Source organism: Gambusia affinis, linkage group LG07 (assembly GCF_019740435.1).
Source record: "Gambusia affinis linkage group LG07, SWU_Gaff_1.0, whole genome shotgun sequence".
NCBI lineage: Eukaryota > Metazoa > Chordata > Actinopteri > Cyprinodontiformes > Poeciliidae > Gambusia > Gambusia affinis.
Genome location: NC_057874.1, coordinates 7,008,254 through 7,028,203, shown reverse-complemented (window position 1 = coordinate 7,028,203; position 19,950 = coordinate 7,008,254). Strand labels below are relative to the sequence as shown.

The 19,950-nt window shown below is 40.2% G+C and overlaps 1 protein-coding gene across 11 annotated transcripts in view; it reads left to right on the top strand.

Moving 5' to 3' along the window:
* Nucleotides 1–19,950, top strand: part of LOC122834350 (membrane-associated guanylate kinase, WW and PDZ domain-containing protein 1-like) — a 141,121-nt gene that overhangs the window by 74,514 nt on the left and 46,657 nt on the right. For 8 of the 11 annotated variants that reach the window (XM_044122719.1, XM_044122718.1, XM_044122722.1 and 5 more), the window contains exons 3-9: nt 3,074–3,193; nt 4,425–4,664; nt 9,317–9,542; nt 10,378–10,460; nt 11,057–11,089; nt 16,423–16,480; nt 18,902–19,035. In XM_044122719.1, coding sequence (XP_043978654.1) covers nt 3,074–3,193; nt 4,425–4,664; nt 9,317–9,542; nt 10,378–10,460; nt 11,057–11,089; nt 16,423–16,480; nt 18,902–19,035 — 894 coding nt within the window. The remainder of the gene's footprint in view (nt 1–3,073; nt 3,194–4,424; nt 4,665–9,316; nt 9,543–10,377; nt 10,461–11,056; nt 11,090–16,422; nt 16,481–18,901; nt 19,036–19,950) is intronic. The other 3 variants (XM_044122723.1, XM_044122720.1, XM_044122715.1) reach the window with 1 other exon arrangement.

Below are 19,950 nucleotides of genomic sequence, written 5' to 3'. Positions count from 1 at the left end.
ATCTTACTGAGTCTGAAAATTGCTAAGTTTGTATCTTCTGCCATTAACAACGTCCTCCCTGAAGAGGCCTATTGTTGTTGTTTCCTAGTGGGACTTAAGTATGTTGTGTTTACTGTTTTACCAATCACTTATCTGTGCAGTTTAATAATAAAATTCTCAGATTTTCTTTCCTTTTTCCTTTTGTTTTGGTAACATCCCCACGGCGCACTGTAAATTTGACTGGAAAATTCAACCTTTTCAGTAGAAATTCTTAATATGCGTAACGTTATCTGCATAATCCATGATCCAGGCAAAACAAAAATTTGGTTTGAAAGGGAGAAAAAGTGAGAAAAATTCACACATCAATGCTGTATTGCAATTAAATAAATAAATAAATAAATAAATAAATAATTGACTTCCCACAGAAATGTGACCTTAAATAGTTTTGACAGTTGAATGCCATTCAAAAATGTAACCCGCAATTCAGTGTGTGCTTAGCTTAATCCTGGATGAATGGAGTCTGGAAACGGTTAAATAAAAGCAAAAAACAACTTATCCAGGATGAAGTCATCAATGCTGGGTAACTTGATATTTTTTTTGTTGTTCTTTCTATCTTTGTTTCCTCGTGTATCTCATTTTTGTTTTGCGTGTTTCATTTACAGCACTCTGAAATATGTCAAAGCTCTCTGGTACTTCATATTTCTATAATTTTACAGAAAACATATTTGGGGAGCCAGAGTCCATGCAGAACATTTCTTGGCGAACAACCCAGAAACATACTTTTTTTTTCTGTGTATAAGAATCTTTTGAAGTGATTTGCTTGTCCCTCAACAGTCCATTTCCACTGGTCAGATGCTTCATTATTTGTGCCAAAACCTGGAAATAATGCTATTTCTTCAATTCCTTGGCCTTATTTTGTCAGCTTGAAGCAGAATGGTCACTCAACTCTAATCCCCAACTCTAGTCCCAGAAATCCCAACCTGTCTTTTGCTCTCACTTCATCTCACAGCTTGGTCAAAGGAGCTTTTGTGTTCAAGGTGTAGTGAATGAATTCAGCATTTGGTGATAACTGCGTCTTAGCCATGGGTTTCAGCCAATGTCCTGCTTTTTTGATCCCCATTTGATATACTGGTCACAGTTCCACTTCCTATTTGGTTTTCTAAGAGTAGTGTCTAAATAGTCGAATCAACGGCGACCGTTGTTTGGAGGGAGAACGAGCTGCAGACGCTTCAAGGTGGACATTCGTTGTGCCTGGAAATGAGCAAAACGAAACCATTCATCTTATAGACGCTAAATAACGTAGCAATCAAGAGACTTTTAACGTGTTCTACGTAACGTCTTGACTCTTGCGATGGACATGCAAATGAAATTCACTCCCCTTTTGAGACAGCGTGGCATTCAAGTTGATGCTGGTCAAGATCACTTTGTGTGAGAAAACGATGGTCTTCCTACACGGACGGCGCTGCAGTTTGTTTCACGAAGGCGTGAATGTGACGCTCTGCCGTTTGAGAGAGGATGTACACACCCATAATTTATCACCATTGTCACCGAGCGTGGCGGCAGAGGGAGCTTTCCCACGTCTATTTTTACCTTCCTATTACTTACCAGAGACAATGTGATTTGGAGATGAGATGGAAGATTGAGGAGCATGAAGAGATGAAATAAACGACACTGTCTGAATGGTTTTATTCATACTGTTAATTATCAAAAACTGACTGAGGATTATTTAAAAGGAAAACCTTCTTTGTCGTTGCCACACTGCTCGACTTTCAGCAGCCATTTAAGGGACCGCGTGAATCTCACAGGCTGCGTGCCAAATCAAACACACATTCACACATGAGCTCACAATTCCCCCCAAACATACGTCAGGATCTCACTAGGTGTTACCTCACACTCTCTCCCCCTGTGTGAACGAACATCGGCACACAATAGGAGCTTCTCAGTTTTATTTTCTTTGTTTGGTGTAGAGCGGAAACTCCTTTTTTGAGGTCACTTACAGATCTGCTTCTCTTTGTTCATTGTTTTTCCTGTACCAGCAATATCAATATTATACTCCATAATTTTGCGTCCCGTGTTCAGCATTGGCCATGTTTTATCTTACTTATAGCATGATTTTTTTGTTCAATAATTTTATTATTTATGCCTTGGAAAAGGGAGCTGAAAATGTTGGAAGGCAATGATAGAAAAAACAAAAAAAACAAAACTAGAGATCTACAAATTTTCTTTAAGAACTAAAATATATGGAGTTATAACAGCAAAGTGTTAGTTTTTTCTCAAGCTGTCTTACTTTGATTGGTCATTATTTATTGATATTAAGAATTGAGGCCTAAATAAATAAAATAAAATTTCAGAAACCAAGATTTAAGAAGATGACAGAATTAACATTTTGACATTCCTTTTGGATTTTCTTTTTGGGACTTGAACAGCAAGCAAGGATACCTAAAATAGCAATCTGTATTCCCTAGAGAAAGTCATATTCCATGATCATTACGGCGAGTAATGAAAGTCATGCGTAAGCACAAGTATTGCAAAGTTCCTTGCAAATATTTCTAGATTAGCAGCACAAAATCTGCGGTTTTGATTAAAATCCATTGTGAAGTCCTGAAGGGACTGATCAACATGAAATTATGTTTAATATTATCTAGTTTTAAAAAGGTACAGATACAGAGGCAGCTATTTATTATATTTATTATATACATGCAATAAATATCTTAGCAGTTTGATGTTTATCAATACATCCTGGCTCAACCAGCCCTTTGACAACATTAAAGATTTTGATGTGACCCAAAATGAAAATGAGTTTGACCCTCCTGTCCTAAGAGCTTCGCTCTCTCTCTTGCTCTCTTGCTGCCTGATTGAACATCATGCTGCCTTTAAGGATTTTGCAGGGTCTTAAGAAGTGATACAGTTGATAATGTCAATTTTAGGCCATGACATTCTTTCCTTTATTCTTTTTAGAAATGTATTTTCTTCTTCCTGTGTGACGTAGTTCTGCTAACAAATGAGCATTAGCAGTCCGTTGCACTGTTTCACATTCGTATTATTTCTGAATGAAGTCCACTACCTTCATCCTTGTCTCTGATTTGGCGTGTAGGTACAACGCGCTCCCCACGTGACGGAGAAGTTCCTGGTGTGGATTACAACTTCCTGTCTGTAGAGGACTTCCTGGTGTTGGAGAAGAGTGGAACCCTCCTGGAAATCGGAACATATGAAGGTGAACTGCAGCACCACAGTTTCTTTTACAGGACATCCTGTTGCTAACCTCTACTGTTAGGCTTGAGCTTAATGTTGGTTGAATTTGCAGAGTCTAAATGCAACTAACCAGCGGGTGGTTAGTTGCTATTAGTTAATAAATTAGCCCTCTAATTTATTTAACCCATAATTTGCCACTTAATAATCAAGAGACCTATTATGATGATTTGCAGAAATAAACACTCCTCAAACACTCGAGGGTTTTCAAGCGTAGCCAGCGTGTTTTTATTATCACACTACCACCTCCGTGCTTGAGTGTGTGTGTGGTTTTTTTTCTCTCCAGATTCTGTTAGTTTTACCAATCCGACTCAAATTTGACACTCCGGCTTGAGTTGTAATTAGTTTGCAAAACTAAAACCCTCAGACGCCACTTCATAAACCCGAGTCTCATTTACAGTTTTTCTCATCTATGTCATTAACAGAGAAAGGAAACTGCTGCGACATGATTCACTGTGAAATGACGCACTTGATTATTAGTGGGTTATTCCAGCTTGGCTTGTGCAACTGAATTCAGGTTTCTAAAAAGAAATGTGGGTTATTGCTGTTAGTTCATTGGGGGGGATAGATGGGGGGTTTTTTCACACAGGGTTAGATTTTTTTTCCCTTTAATAAATCATAATTTGGTTCAAGTGCAGGCTTGGTTTGCATGTGCCCATGTGTGTGTGTCGGTTCTCACCGAGTCACCAGGCACTCCGGCTTCCTCCCATAGTTCAAAAAACATGACTCTTAGGTTAATTGGTCTTGCTAAGTAGCCTGAATAAGTAGTATGAATGCGTGTGTGTGTGCGTGTGTGCGTGTGTGTGTGTGTGTGCGTGTTCATTATTTGTCTTGCGTGTCTCTGTGATTTTCAGCAGAATTTCCTTACAAATTCCTGCTTCACACGAGTCCAAGAATAAACATGACCACAATTTTGTTGTCGCATAACAATTCCTAACCCTTCTGATTTTTTTTATAATGTGAAGAAATTTTCTGTATCATTTTGACACCTTTCTCCTTTTAAATCAACCGATATGACCAATCTGAATCTAAAAATATTTCTGAACAATTTTGTATTTGAATATCCAATCATCTTGATTTCAACACGGTCTAACACTTCTGACCCAGATGCGCACGTGCTCCTTACACTACTTTTCTGTGACTTTAATCTGCAACCTCTCCATCTTGTCATCCTCCCTCCTTCTGTGTTCCCCCAGGCAACTATTATGGGACGCCCAAGCCACCGGTGCAGCCTCCCAGTGGGAAAGTGATCAGCGGCAGTAGCGGTGGTGATGCCCCACTGTCAGACGGGCTCAGCGGTAGCCTGCCGGGCTCGCAGAACTCCACTCCCCGACGAGCCAAGTCCTACAATGACATGCGAAATGCTGGAATAGGGCTTGCAGATCAGCAACTGGAGGACGACGAGGACCTCCCTGACATGAACAGCAGCTTTACAGGTAACGCACAGACGAGCGGCGGCGCTGAAGCGCCACGCTGGTTTGAACGGGGAGTTTGTAGGTGGTGTTTTTCTCAGTGGAGTGAGTTCATTCATGTGGTGGAAGATGTATTCAGTTGGTTACACAAGGTTTTTAAAAGTTATGGTCTCAAACCTGCTGGATGGTTTGAGATGCCAGAGAAAGTGCAGAAGTGTAGTCTATTTTTATTTATTTATTCTTTATGGAGCGTACTAGAATTGCTGCCTCTCCCCCACTTGTTGCTCAACTCTGCAGGTCAGCACCATGAAAGAACTCCATTACCTGTTTCCTTCACTTACAAGAAATACCAACTTGACTTTTTGGAAATGTTTCCGATTGCTAAAAAGCACTGTGTTATGATGTAGAAACAAAGAAAATTGTGTCTCATCACTTTGAAAAGAGCAGTATTATGTGTTTTTCCAGGTTCGTAGTGTCGTTTTACATCACAATCAAGTAACTATTGCTGTCAGTTTTTATAAAAATACTGTATGTCAAACATGACTTCACAATTTAGCGGTGTGAAAATGGGCCTCTGTCGCTTTAAGAAGGTCCTTCCTTAAATGAGACTGACAATTTTTTTATTTATTTTTTTCCCCACCAGGGGGTCTTTTTGTGGGCTCTAGTGTCCCTTATATGACAGTAGGCTGACAGGAGAGAGGGGGGAAGACATGCGGCAAATGTCGCCGGGTCCGGGAATCGAACCCGCGACGGCCACGTCGAGGACTCAAGGCCTCCAAACATGGGTCGCGCTATCCCCTACGCTACCACAGCACGCCCAGAGATTTTACCAGCATGTTTTCAGACTGTTTTTCTGTTTTTAATTACTTAAATTCTAAATGCACTAGAGTGTCCATTCGGGGTTGAATATTTGGGTCCAGCTTCAATACCTGACTTGACCTCCATGTTGAAGAAAGCTCAAAATCTTTTTTTTTTCATAAGTAAAAGTAAAATAAAGGTTCCACAAATGAAAAGCTATGGTTTTGAAAGTTCTACAAACAATATTCCTGTTCAAGTTTGACTTATGTGTCTTAGACTTGATCAGAGATTGAACATGTAGTATTGACTAGTAGCCATTATTTGTAGAGGCCTGAACACAAGTGCAGACTTAGAAATACCCCAAAAAATAATAAGCATTGACCCAACTGAGGACATTGATTTCTTAGCTCACCAGCAAACTTATCAATAGTAAATATAGATATTATTCTAATTTATCTAAATCAGCTCAGGAATTGTAAAATGGTGCATTTACATGTGATAACCTTTATGTGAAATATTTTACTACTAGTAATTAGTGTAAGCAGAAGAGTCTGCGTCCACCAGGTCAGAGCTTTTGGACGGTGGTCAGATGGTTTTAATACCAAGAACGCCGTGTGTTTCTGATGACACCCACAGCGTGTGCTGCCCAGAATCCTGATGCTGTTCTGCAGTGAAGCTACAGGAAATAAAACAAAAGAACAAAAACAGAGGCGTCTCAGTACATCCACAGCAAGAACACTGATAAAGTTATTGGTTAAAGCCAGCTGGTGTCTTTTAAAAACCTGCGTGTAGGTCAGAGAGATGCAAACTGCAACCCACGCAGAATTGGTTCTGCAAATTTAAAACCCGTCTGATGGTTGTAATGTGGCATAAAGATCAGTATTGTTCTATTTTAGTGAGCTACGGAGTTTCCCAGGTAGACTGCTGCTAGATGATGTGAATGAACATCGACAGACGGGGCAGCACATGCTGCATGTCTTCATCACATTGGGAGCGTGGCAGTAGTAAGACAGCAGAGGAATATCTGAAATACAGTAACAGTTAGCTATTTTTCTAATAGGGCGTTCACACCAAACGCGTTGCGCACATCACAGACGTGCCCAGTGCTTCAAGTCTGACGCGTGTGCACTTTGAACGCAGACACTTGATGGTGCTTTCACACCAAACGTGTTTTGAGCGTCAGGCGCATCTAGTTTACATTCAAAGTCTATATGGAGGCACGTCGCGGGTGCGTCAGATGTGTCAAAATCGCTTTAGCCATTGTTTTCTGTTGCCGGATGGTTTTTTGTTTTGTTTTGTTTTTTTTCTCCCCGCCAGGGGGTCTTTTTATGGCTCTAGTGTCCCTTATATGACAGTAGGCTGACAGGAAAGGGGGAAGTGGAGGGGCGAAGACATGCAGCAAATGTCGCTGGGTCCGGGAATCGAACCCGCGACGGCTAGGTCGAGGACTCAAGGCCTCCAAATGTGGGACGCGCTATCCCCTACACCACAACAGCACGCACGTTGCCGGATGTTTTGGACAAACTTGACGCTCCGTACGCTTCAAATCTCACCACGCTAGACGCTCAAAACGTGCCATGAGGAGCCCTCGATGTGCCTCCACGCAGATTTTGAATGTAAACCAGAAGCGCGAAACGTGTTTGGTGTGATCACACCGTAAGTCTCCAATTGGTAATTTCTTCATTTTATTTTGGATTTAAAACTAATAATTTTTTCAAAGAACCTACAGCACAATCCTCCCTATGATCTTAAAATAAACTGAGTGCGCTGATCAGATTTTCATTCTGTGTGAGGGTTGCTAGACAACACATGCAAAATACAGTCAAAGTTTTAGTTTTAATCTACCACGTAGTAGTACAGATAGTAGATTGCAAGGAACTGTAGCTCATGCTTGTTTTTGTAAGGCTTCTGTAACTGACACCTTTAACAAACAGACCTGCATGTAGTGATTGTACTGACCAACACAGCACAACACCCGGATCAACGCCTCCTGTGTAGTTTGCAACATAAGCTTGGGTTTCAATCCTACTTTTCAGGCACTCGTTGCCTTTGGGACAAAGAGGAAGACGAAGAACACGAGAGCTCATGGGTTAAGTGGGAGGAGGCTGGAAGTGAGGTGAAGGTAGCTGGAAATAACAGAGAATGAGGGAGTGACCTGGAAAGGGGGTGGAGGAGGCCTGAGGAGGACTGGGCAGGAGGACAAGGGAGAGACTGCTACTTTGTGAAGAGGGAAATTAGGAAAGGGGAGAAAAAATTGTTCTTTGGTATTTGAATGGGTCGCTGGATTACCACATCTAATTTCTTGGTAAGTTTCAGTCTTTGTTTCTTATTTTTTATTTCTTTCTTTCTTGGCGGTGCATGAGCATGCAGAAATGTTAAATAGTGCCATCTTGCTGTGAGTCCCAGAAAGTGTGCAATTATACCTCTACAATTAAGAAAGCAATTATGTCTTAAAAATTGTAAGCTTTAATACATAAAACCATCATCTTTACAGCTGTGCTGTTGGTTAAAAACCTGTTTTTGGGATTATTTGTAATACCCCACTGGATGCTGACTCGGCACTCTTTTTTTTTCTTTTTTTTTTTTTTTCAAAAGGTCAGACCAAATGTTAGTTGTGAGCCTTTTGTAATTAAAAATGGGAGCTTTAATGGCTGCTGGTCAAGTGTGAGTGTGAAAATGAGATAAGAGGAAGCTAAGTGCTAACAATTCAGAGGCCGTGACTCTAGGTGTGAGCTGCCCTCTCAGCTGCCTGAGTAAATCTCTTCAAAGCTTCAGGAAGGGCTGTCAGATTTATTGGACGCGGGAGGTTTTGTGACGTGTCGAGAGTATACAGACTCAGTTTTTAAGTGGGAAATCTGAAATAACCTAGGATTCAATGTCTAACTAAAATTACTAGTTACTTGTACGGCTGAAATGATTAATCATGATTAATACGTTATTGAAATAATCTTCAACTAATTTAGTAATCGATTTATCATTAACTGGAGTATACAGGCTTGAAAAGGCCATTTGGTGGAAAATACTACGTATTCAGAGCAGTAATTAACACAAAACTGTACAAAGAATATTTACACTTCACATTTAAGATTAAACACCTTAAGTCTGTAAATGTGTTTTAGCCAAAACTCCTCAAGTGGTTTAGTTTTAGCTTCGTCCTCTTGAGATTCACTAAAGGAATCCTGTGCAATTTTTATTTTCTTATTTAATAAAAATAAGCTGGATTATTTGTTTATTTGCGACTTTTAACATATTTCTAACATTGTATGGAGAGGCGTAAGTGGCTAAATGAAAAATTAGTTGAATGTGCCATTTTTTTATCCAAATTATCAACAGAATAATCAATAGATTGTTTACTAAAATAATAGTGGCAGTCATAGTTATTTTGTGCTGCCTGTGAGGGAAGTTGCACTATAAGTTCTCCGTTCAATAGACAGTTTTTATTGTTGTTGTTTGTTTTTAACAGCAGAATTTTACTTGTGGTACTTTTTGAAAATTTTGCATCCAACTTTTGTATAAATATCCCCTCTCAAGCTGACTAACATGAACTCTTGTATTTGCTCTTTGATCCAACAGCTGGTTTAAGTTTAAAAAAGTACAGGAATCAGACAAAAACATTATGTAGGAACTCCAGATAAAGCACACAGTTATTTTTGCTTTAAAGGTCAAATCCTTGTTGCGACTTGTTTTACGTCACTTCAGGCTGGACGTGGCCTCGGCCCTCTTCAGACGTTCACATAATCATGTCTGCAAAAGCTCTCGTTAGCTGATTGTTTTTGATTGGCCACATTTTCATGAGTTCGGTGGTTGCTTTTGTTCTAGAAGGTGCTGCTGGTTTGACGAGTGTGAGACCGAGCTCCATCTGTCTCCGTTTCCCACAGGAGAATCCAGTGAATTGGACGAAATTCCTCACTCGGCGCGCCCTTACGTCCCTCGCCATAGCGACCCGTCCTACGCTGGGACAGCCCCCTCACCATTGGCCACCACGGAGAGTACACAGCAGACAAACCTTCACCTGAGCCATCCTCCCCCGGAGGATCCGCTGGGACCTCTGCCTGACAACTGGGAGATGGCCTACACCGAGACCGGAGAGGTCTACTTTATAGAGTAAGAAACAAAGACCTCTGATTCATTTGAAATACACTTTTGAGTGCGTCTATGTGGCTCGGTGAAATGGTTGACTCTATTCAGCTCTTTGTTTTTGTAAAAGATGTTATTCAAGGCATCACTGTCCATGTCCGAGCTGATTTTAAAGTAGTGCAGAAGCAGAGTATGACAATGAAATGCTCTGCACTTTCTCTTCTAAAGTGGTAACACAAAAGTATTCATACCCCTTGAACATTTTTTGTATGCTTTGACATGTTAAGACCACAAACCTCAATATATTTTACTAAACAAATAATGGACAAAGACAAGAAGAGCACAATGTTTAAGAGGAAGAATGAATTCAAACATTCTTCCACTTTTTAAAAGGCTGAACATGTGGCATGTAATTTGTATTTATTCCTGCTGAGTCAATACTTGTGTCATCTTACCTCTTTCTGCCCATTCTTCTTTGCAAAATGGCCTAAGGTCTCTCAAATCTGAGTAAAAGCATCTGTGACCAGAAATGTTCCTGCCAAAGACTCTTATCCTGATTTACATCTGGGATTTGACTGTGCCACTCTCTCACTTTTTGATCCAAATATGTCATAGTAGCTAACATGACAAAACATGTTAGCTACATTTTTAGGGTTATTCTCCTGCTGAAAGAAGGTGAATCTAGTCTTTGGTACAAGTCAATACCAAGTATGAATACTTTTGGAACGCACTGCAGAAGGTAGACTTGCATTGCTTTGCCAAGCTGCACGTCTTATGTGAATCTAAATCCTAATCAGTCACTGATAATTGGTAACCATTTAACTTGTCATTGCCGTGTCAATAAACTTTTTGTTTTGTTCAGCCACAATACAAAGACCACCTCTTGGCTAGACCCTCGGTGCCTGGACAAACCTCAGAAACCCCTGGAAGAATGTGAAGATGATGGTATGTGACCTATGGAAATATTCTTCAGTTTTCTCTGCGATTTCCTAGTTCAGTGCCGGATTCATTGGAAGAAACAACTTAATGAAAAAAAGACACATTTCACATCGTGGTTCATTTCTGTGTCAAAGATGTATAATCCAGATAGGCTGTTTCCATAGTAACCTTTAGGTGTCAGTGTTGGGCAACAGAAATGAATGGTGCTGCTCTGTTTGCTTTTTCTTCAGCTTTCTCAGCAAAACAAGCCTTGGTACTTAAGATAATCCATGCTTCAGGAGTTAGAGTTCTCTGAAATCTGTTTAGCATGTTTTAATAAGAAATAAGATGTACAGTTTTCAGTCACATGAACAAGATCATTTTTTAGTCACCGTCTTTATGTCAATATTGCCTCAGACAAGACATAGATCCGGTCACATGGCGGAAACCCAGCGTGCTGTATTTTGTAAACAATGGTCATCACATGAGTTGATTGTCTGGCTTTGTTTACCTCTTGCCACCAAGTGGCCAGACATTGCTACTGCATCCACCTAACACCAAATGTCTTTCCCCCCCTACATCATCCCCATTCTGTCTCTTCAACAATCCATTGTTCTGAGTAGAAGGGGTCCATACAGAAGAGCTGGATGATCTAGGTAAGAAGTAACACCTGACCAATTGTTTTATAAAGTTGCATTTATTTTTTCGGGGTTTTGAAGATTTAATTCTTTTGTTTTTTTTCACCAATGCACTCCTTGGGTTTCCATAGGTCAAAGTAACAAAAAATAACAACGTGATTATAAATTTTCCAGACGTTATGGTAAAATTGCGTCTTTATTCTGCTAATATTTTGAGAAAATTAGGGTAACCCCTAACCCTAACCCAAAAATTCCTGTATTCCTGTACAACTCACAGGAGGGATGACTGAAGTTAAAGCCACTTTTGGGAAATATTTTGTCATTTCTAAAGAAAAATTATTAAAATCGGAAATTGGATCTGGCATGGAAGAAAATCTGAGATTTTATTTTCTAACCTTTATTGCCCAACCCTACTTGAGTCTTCTGGTGAGATTAAAAGATGCTTATCAGTAAAGTTGATCGTTCACATTTACTTTATCGTAACCTATGCAGTATGACCGGCGGCTTATTCATGGTGACTTGACTGTAGGCGGGAAGTGACTACGGCTGTAATCATCCAGAAATGAGACATCGTTCTCACAGACACTTGACATTAATCTAACGTAGCCCCTCGGATGTGGCTCTGACGTTCAGCAAACACAGTCTGCATGTGGCCTTTGACACAGTTCTCAACCTGCAGACAGACGGGTTGAGAACTGTCCAACCACAAAACACTCCCACCTCAGCAGGCCATCCCTTCCTACAAACTGCAGATCCAGAATAAATTCTTCTAATGATGTTTTTTTTTTTTTTTAATGGCTCTCTGCATGAGCCAAATGGCAGCAACAGGCCCATCAGCTTTCTAAAATAAAACAAAACAAATCTAAATCCCAATCATAGTAACTAGTCGACTTGTTTAGAAAATAAGCTTCCTGGATTAAATAGTGCCGTTATTAACTAGTTATGACTGAGACATTTTCCCTATCTGATTAATGGCTACCTTGTTTAAAACATTAGCACCAACTTTAATGAAGACATTTCATTCCAGTGTTTTGTACCTGTGGCAAATCTAAAAACTGCAGGAGTCTTAACATGTTTTTATTTTTTGGTTAAATGAATGTTCCTAAATGAAAAGGTTGATTTTCTAAATCACTTATTCCTGCGATAAAAATTATGTTTTGTGCCACATTTTTCACCAGAGCCCCTTATAAAGCAGTGTAAATGTGAATAGCTTTCGTGAAGTGAAATGAGAAACACGGTTTTCTTTGCATCTGACTTGAAACATGAATCAGATTATCAATAGTTTTTAGAATGGCTTTAGGCAAAAATAATAAACCCAGAAACTGCAAAGCTGCTATGAATGCAATCAAACCCAGCTAAAAAGAAGGGGGGGGGGGAGTCACTTTTGATTTTCTTTTAAATCGTGGCATACACATGCATAACACACCCACAAAGACCGAGTTCTTCTCTGTGCCGAATTTCTCACTCAAGAGGCCTCAATCATCGTAGCGTATCAGGAGAATGAGATGCAAACAGTTGGAGATGTAATTCACCGAGCTCGGTTCCCCCTCGCTTCGGAAAGCAGGATGTGGGAAGAGGGACAGAGGGTGAGATGAAAAACACAGCCTAATGAGTGACACATTTATTTTCTCTCTCTCTCTGCATCTCTCTCTCGTTTGTGTTTCTACACACGCAGATGTATCATATCCCTGTTAGAAGCTAGCAGCGCCAGGCATCGTCTACTCTGCAGTCTCACACATCGCCACCACAAGCACACACACAAACACACGCACACACACACACACACACACACACACACACACACGCATGCATAGCCATACACAGGTGCAGCTTCTGGAGCAAAACTAGTGCAGTGTGAAATCAAGTGGGTGATTAGAATTTAGCACGAGGTGAGGCGGGACCGCAATCCATTTAACGTTCCAGTTCAAAACATTTGAATAAAATAATTCACAGCCGCCACAGCTTCGCACTTGCAGCAGCAGCTCTCTCTGTCGGTAACCTTGCATTCCTTGAGCTTTCTGCATCAGCTGCATGTGGAGAACGGTGAATAATGAGCTAATGCTTATGCATGCTAAAATACCGACTCTAATTGCTGATTGTATAGAGAAGGAGGATATAAATGATGTCCTGTGTGTCATCTAGAGACATTTTAAACATCAATGTATTATTTTTAGTGTCGCAATTGTAGCCTTTGAATTTTCTCAGTTTTTACAAATCGATTTCTATATATTTTAAGATTGTATTTGAAAAGCACAAAGCAGGGCATAAGAGGATGGAAGAGGATTCCATCCAGCCCCCTTTGCCCTTGATGACACTAAATAAAACCCTGTTAAGCTGATGAATTATTGTTAACTTGCGGGAAGAATAGTAGTTTTTAAGCTCTTTCACAAATCAAAGTGTGAAAGGCGTGGCATGCAACCTTGACTACCTCTGAGAAAATTGAAAGCGCTAAATGCAGGAGGAAACCTGCTAGATGCTGCCTAAGATTCGAGACCGTGTTGGAGACATGCTTTTCAGTGACATTTCTAAAACATATAGAAAGACCTAAAATGTAATAATTTAGACCAAACGACAGAATGGCTCAGTCAAGGTCTATTTCCAAATTAGAATCTACGGTAAGACTTGAAAATTCATGCTCACAGCAGCAATCAGTTGGGCTGGACTTAAGGTATTTTAGAAGCGTGGGTGAATATTTCAGTCTGTATGGCTAGATTCTCACATTCTGAACGGCTCTTTCTCAATCTTTCCAATCCCCCCCCCCAAAAAAACTACATCTGTGCCACTTCTATTTGTGGTGCTAATTTGGATAGGTATTTGATAATTTTAAAAGCCTTTTATTTGATCAAATATTCATGTCATTGACGTGAGACGACGCATCGAAACAAAATTCTCCACAGAAGTTACAGTCAATACTCCACAAAAACCCGCTGCTGTTAGTTGAGCTTTTGTTTTACTGGCTTCTTCTGTTTTATGATCTTGCGACGATACTGTTGGCTCCCGTTGCTAAATAAATGTTAGAATCGATGGCGTTCATCGCCACTTCAATAAACCTTGTGCTGCTGTGACCTCATCGTTCTTCTTCAGCGCATGACCTTAGGGTCATAGGCCGTTCACACAGGAGTCTGATTGTGGTCGCTTTTGACTAGTAGTACGAATGACTGTGCAACCCCTCCACCCCCCAAAAAAAAAAAAAAGCATATTTAAGCAAAAAACACTAAGATCTACTGTGTGAACATAACCTGAGTGTGCAGCTCTAGTTGAAACAAACTCCAAAAGACCGACAGCTGTAAAAGCAGCGAGAGTTTGCGCTTGCAGCACGCTGAAATGTGAAAGTTCAAGAGATATAAATTCGTTAGCGAGACACTATAATTTTTCTGTCAATAGCCTCACTTCCGGCTGCGGTATAGGGCCTCCAAATTGAACAGCCAGACAGTGGTTCCGAGTTAGGTGGTTGTTTGTAATTAATGCCCACTTGCAAACAGGAGCAAGTGTCACAAGTCAGAGTTATTGAACAATCTGTTTTTGGAGCCGTTTAGAAGCCCCTCAAATTAGCTTTTGTGGGTGGATGGATGACAATGATGAGTGCAGCTGTGATCGGGCTGTAAGAGATAAATATTGTACTTCTCACAAAGAGACTGAATTACTGGAGCATAATTCATGCCGGACAATGACATGGCACAGAGGCAATCCCATTCATGTTTATATTATGCTAAAAGTTTATGCTGCTGTTCTAAAGCCCAGTCGAAGTGTTTCCAGATGCTGGAGATTCTGGTTCCAACCTGGAGGAGATGGATCTTTTGGTCCCGCTTCCAGTTCGGTGTGTTTGAATTCAAGAGAAGGCCACAAACTAGAAAGTGGTAGGGATGAATTCAAAAGCGTGTTATCGGTCACACTGTCCTACAGCTGCAGAGAGGAAGGAGGCATCAAATAAAATGCATGGAATTTAGCTGAGAAGCCCCAAAGTCGCAGTACTTTTCTGTTCAAACCAAGGACAGCTTTACAAGAATGCACTGTTTGAATTAGAAGTATGTGCATCTATAAAATTCCTCATTTATTCAGGACCCAGTCACACGTAACATCAAAGTGAAATCTTTTCAACTCAACCTTTTTTTTCCTCTGTTTTGGTACACCGGTTGCAAATCCTGGGTTATTCCATCCGCTTCCACTCCTTTTTTGTGCCTTCGCCTGCTTCCTGCCTTCCTGCTTTTTGTTTTATCCTTTCCTGCTTCCCGTCCTCTTTTGGCTCTGCCGCTCTTCGACCTGTCTTGCTGGGGTTTTTTTTTTTCTTTTTCTTCTCTCCCCTCATCTCCGTTCCTTTCATACACTTCTGCCCATGGGGTCCAGCTGTGCTCTTATCTGATGTGTGGAAATGTCAGCGGTGAGAGGTGTCAGAGGTCAGGAGAGGGAAGGCGACCTGCGCAGCGGTCGAGTCGTTCCGATCCTGCCGAGCCACTGACGGATTTCAAATTATAGGCGCGTCTCAATACATGAGGCTAACAATAAAATCATGGCTAACAAGTATATCAAATATATGAATGAAATGAAATCTGTATTTTTAGCATGTGAAATATCAAGGAAAAAACATGTAATAATTAAGAATGAAACCAAAAAAAAAAATCAAACATAAAATAAAATATAAAACTTGCATATGCAGTGAGAAAAAGGAATAAGAAGACAAAGTCCAGTAAATCCCACTCCTAGTTGCTTTGTCCAGATATGTCCAACGTATTTACATAAATTTTTACTCCAAAGATTATATCTGTACAATTCATTTATTATGCAGTTCACTATCTACAATCTCCTACCAGGTAGCCATACACCTACATTCATCTTTAGCATGCTTATCAATTCTGATTATTATAAGTCGAAGGCAACTCTAAGCTGGTTGGGTTTTTAACCTTGATTTAAAGTAACTCGGTGTTTGAGCATCTCTTTCTGGAAATTTATTCCAAAATTCAGCTTCATGGTTTAGTTTACGACAGATTGCTTCGACTCTCACCTGCAATTTTGGGTTTTCATTATATAAAATATTGAAATATTTTAAAGATATTAATGTCAATGTCAATCTCCCTCGATGAAGAGCATAACTGACGAAAACAAAGGTTTCTGATTTTGGCTAATTTGTTGAGCTGTAACCATAAAATTGGATCAAAATGACCCCGACGTTTATGACAGTAGCCCTGGATGCTCTGCTTTTGAGACATGGGCTCATCAGGAAAATCAGGGTTTATGGACAGATTGTTGCTTGTTTCACGATGATGTTGCCCAACAGTGATGATTGATTCCAAGCCTTCCTGCAACTTTATGTTGTTCTCATCTGGCTGGTCCTCTTTGTGTTTTACCTTTTACAGAACTTCCTCATGGATGGGAGAAAATCGACGATCCAGTCTACGGGGTCTACTATGTTGAGTAAGTCGCACACAGTATGAAGTTTGCAGATAGACATTTATGAACAGAAATCAATTGAAGGCCTCGTCTAGCAAATGTTTCTTCTTGGGCATAAAAGACGAGCGTTCCCATTTTTAGTCCAACAAGCGAAACTCTTGACCTCACTGTAAATCTGAGCCTAGAGTTTTGTTTTCCGACAACGTCAAACAAATTGTGCCTCGACTTTTTCACTTGAATGAAGGACATTTTTGTTTGTGCCAATACCATTTGGGAAAATAAGCAACAATTGGGTCTATATATGTGTGTGTGTGTGTGTGTGTGTGTGTGTGTGTGTGCACCTCATTCATTTTAGACGGCCTGGAGCTGCCGGCTCTCTGCATTAATACAAATATGCTCAGTGTGGATTTGCTGTTGTTCAACAGCACCTGGGGCTCGGGGATGTGGTATATTTTTTTGATTTATTTTTTGTCCTGCTTTGTCGATGCAATATATTTTCCCATATGCATTATTCACAATTGCTCTCATTTGCCTCATCATAAAGTGCTCTCGGCTGCTGGGCTTCTCCCAGGCACGCTAGATGATGTGAAACCGGTTCTGTGAATTAAACCTTCAGAAAAGGCTTCAAACCGAACAGTTTGTCTGGCAAATATATTTTCAGTGGAGTTATTGACGTAAAACGTTCACCAGATGTCAGTAACAGCTCAAATAATTCACAAATATGATGTATACAAATATGTCCATTAATTACGATGAGCAAAGTAGAATTAGAAAATGAACGAACCTAATGAATGGATGCCTTTTTATAGGAGATGAAAGCTTGAAGAAGATTCCTGCTGGGTAAAAACAGTCACATTAATTGGCCAGGAGTCATTTTGATCCATTTTTTTCCACAGCATTTTCAAATGTTAAAGGTTCTGGAAACTTCTTCCACACTCTGTCTGCAATTGATGTCAGGTTGTGAGATGGACTTAGTCATTCACTTAGCTTTGTTTTCTCTTTCTTGTGTCAGTTTGTTTGGGATCATTGTCTTTCTGAAGAAAAACGCTGTTCGTTCATCGTCAGATTCTTGTCAAGAATGTCCCTATGAATTTCCCCATTCATTCTTTTTTAATTTTATGAAGACTGATGGTACCATTTGCTGGAAAACAACTCCGCACCATGATTCTCACTTCCAAAGTTCACTATTTTTTTGGGTAAAAAAAAAAGTTGTGTCCAGAGACATCTACAGATGTCAGAGGATATTTTTGAATGTATCTGTGCATTAGCCAGTGTTTCTTAGACCTGTCCAAATGTTCTGCAATAATCTTTTTTTTCCAAGTGTTGAGTATTGTGCGTTGAGTTTGCATAGAAGCCACTGAAGTTAAAATGTACCTATCTGCAAATCCTGGCTCTTTATAAATCTCTTTGGCTCTTGTACGGGTCTTCTAATTACTCCTCTGACTTCCCTGTCAGAAATCTTGCAAACAGCACCTGGTTGTGGCAGGTTAATGGTGAAATAATGTTCTTTCCATTCCTGGAAAAAGCATTATTTAGCAACATTTCCAAGTTTAGAAAGTAGGATTGCTTTCTGAACACCGACAAACTTCAGATAACTTCATGGCTTTCTCTGCCTTTTACATCTTCTTTTTTCTTCATGTATTCAGCACTTACCTGTATACTAACTTTAATTGTTACTAGGCCTTCATAATATCAAGAGAACATGCAATTGCAATACAGTCGCAGACTATTAAGATGCCGACATCAATTGCAATCAAATCACATTTTCTTCAAAATGTCCTGCTACTTTTTTTTAGCTTTAGCATCTTGGTTTTTGCAATCAAATCACATTTTCTTCAAAATGTCCTGCTACTTTTTTTTAGCTTTAGCATCTTGGTTTTTGCAATCAAATCACATTTTCTTCAAAATGTCCTGCTACTTTTTTTTAGCTTTAGCATCTTGGTTTATAAAGGTATTCATCAAGTATGACCATCGAGAGGAGTTAGATTTTATTCAAAGGGCAAAAATATTTTATTGAATGTGTGGTACTTGAAAGACGACATCCTGCCCAAACATCGTCCCTAAGCTGTGATGTTGAACATACTGATTTTGTTATTCCAGTACGCTTTGTTGTGCAACATTAGTTGTTACCAACGTCTGGTGGGAATTTTGTCAACTTTCCCTGCCAGACATGTCAAGTTTTGTTGGTGTAACTTTGTTATATACATTTAAACAGGGGACTTTTGCAGGTCCTTTGATTTATTAATCAGAATCTTATTACCTTGTCTTCCCCTCCCATGCCTTCCTTCTTTGGCCCTACCTGACTCTATTCTCTATCCTCCTGCTGTTCCCCTCACACCTGCCAAATTTTCCCGTTTGTTTGTTTGTTGTTGTTGTTTTTATCCCCTCCCCCTTAAATCCATTCCTCCTGCATTCCTCCTTTCTCCCCGTCCCCTTGATCCACAGTCACATCAACAGGAAGACCCAGTACGAAAACCCGCTGCTGGAGGCTAAGAGGCGCAGGCAGCTGGAACAGCAGCCCAGCCAGCAGCCTCAGCCCCAGAGCCAGCAGCCACCTGAAGGTGAGCGCTACATCCGAGGTTCGTTCACAAGCCCCCGCCAAGGGGCATCATTTTCTTTCTTTTATATTCATGTTTATGCCTGTGTTTGAGTGTTCGTACCAACTACTGCTATTTTACTATGCGATGCTGCCTGCTACTGCCGTATGATTTGCTAAGCACTGTTCCATAAAGGCATAACTATGATTTGCGGCTGCGCGGCGCAGCCCTTTATTTACGTTCATTTTGGATTTCTTTGTCGCCTTTGTCTCGTTCGCTGCTTTAACTTGAAGCTTTTCTCCAAGGGTGAAACACAAGTAAGTTGGACTTGTGCTTGAAATAATAAGCCTCGCATGACATTTTAATATAGCTCTTTTGGTGGAAGACTCTTATCAAATGAAGCTACCAAACTCGACCAGAGTGGAGGCTGTTTCTGCAAACTGAGTCCACGTTTATGCACGCGTAGGAAACCCCACCGAGGAATTGATTTGAAATGCAGGTCAGCCCACAAGGGAGTTCACTTATCACCCCCCACTTTGCCCTCGTCATGCAGAAAACATTAGATTTACCTCAATTACCTGCTGACTTTTACTCTAGATCAGAAAGAACAGCTTTAAAAAAAACAACAACAACAAAAAACTCCCTTCATGCAGAGTTTTACTCGTTTTGCACCCCTTTGAGGTATTGATTACATCTCTCCACTGAGAATACACATCAAGGTTTCAATCTGATCTTTCCAATGCTGAAATAACAAGGCAATAAATCACATACAGCTGCTAAAATGATTTCAACAGGAAGCTTGCAGGACCCGATCAAACTGCTGCTGGTCAATTTGGCTTCTTTCCAGTTGATCTTCATTTCTCCCTGCTTCCCTCTCTGACCTGTAAATAAACTGTCCTGTCCATGTCGCATCGATTTTTTTAGATTTTTAAATTTTTATTTTTTTCTTGCTAGTTG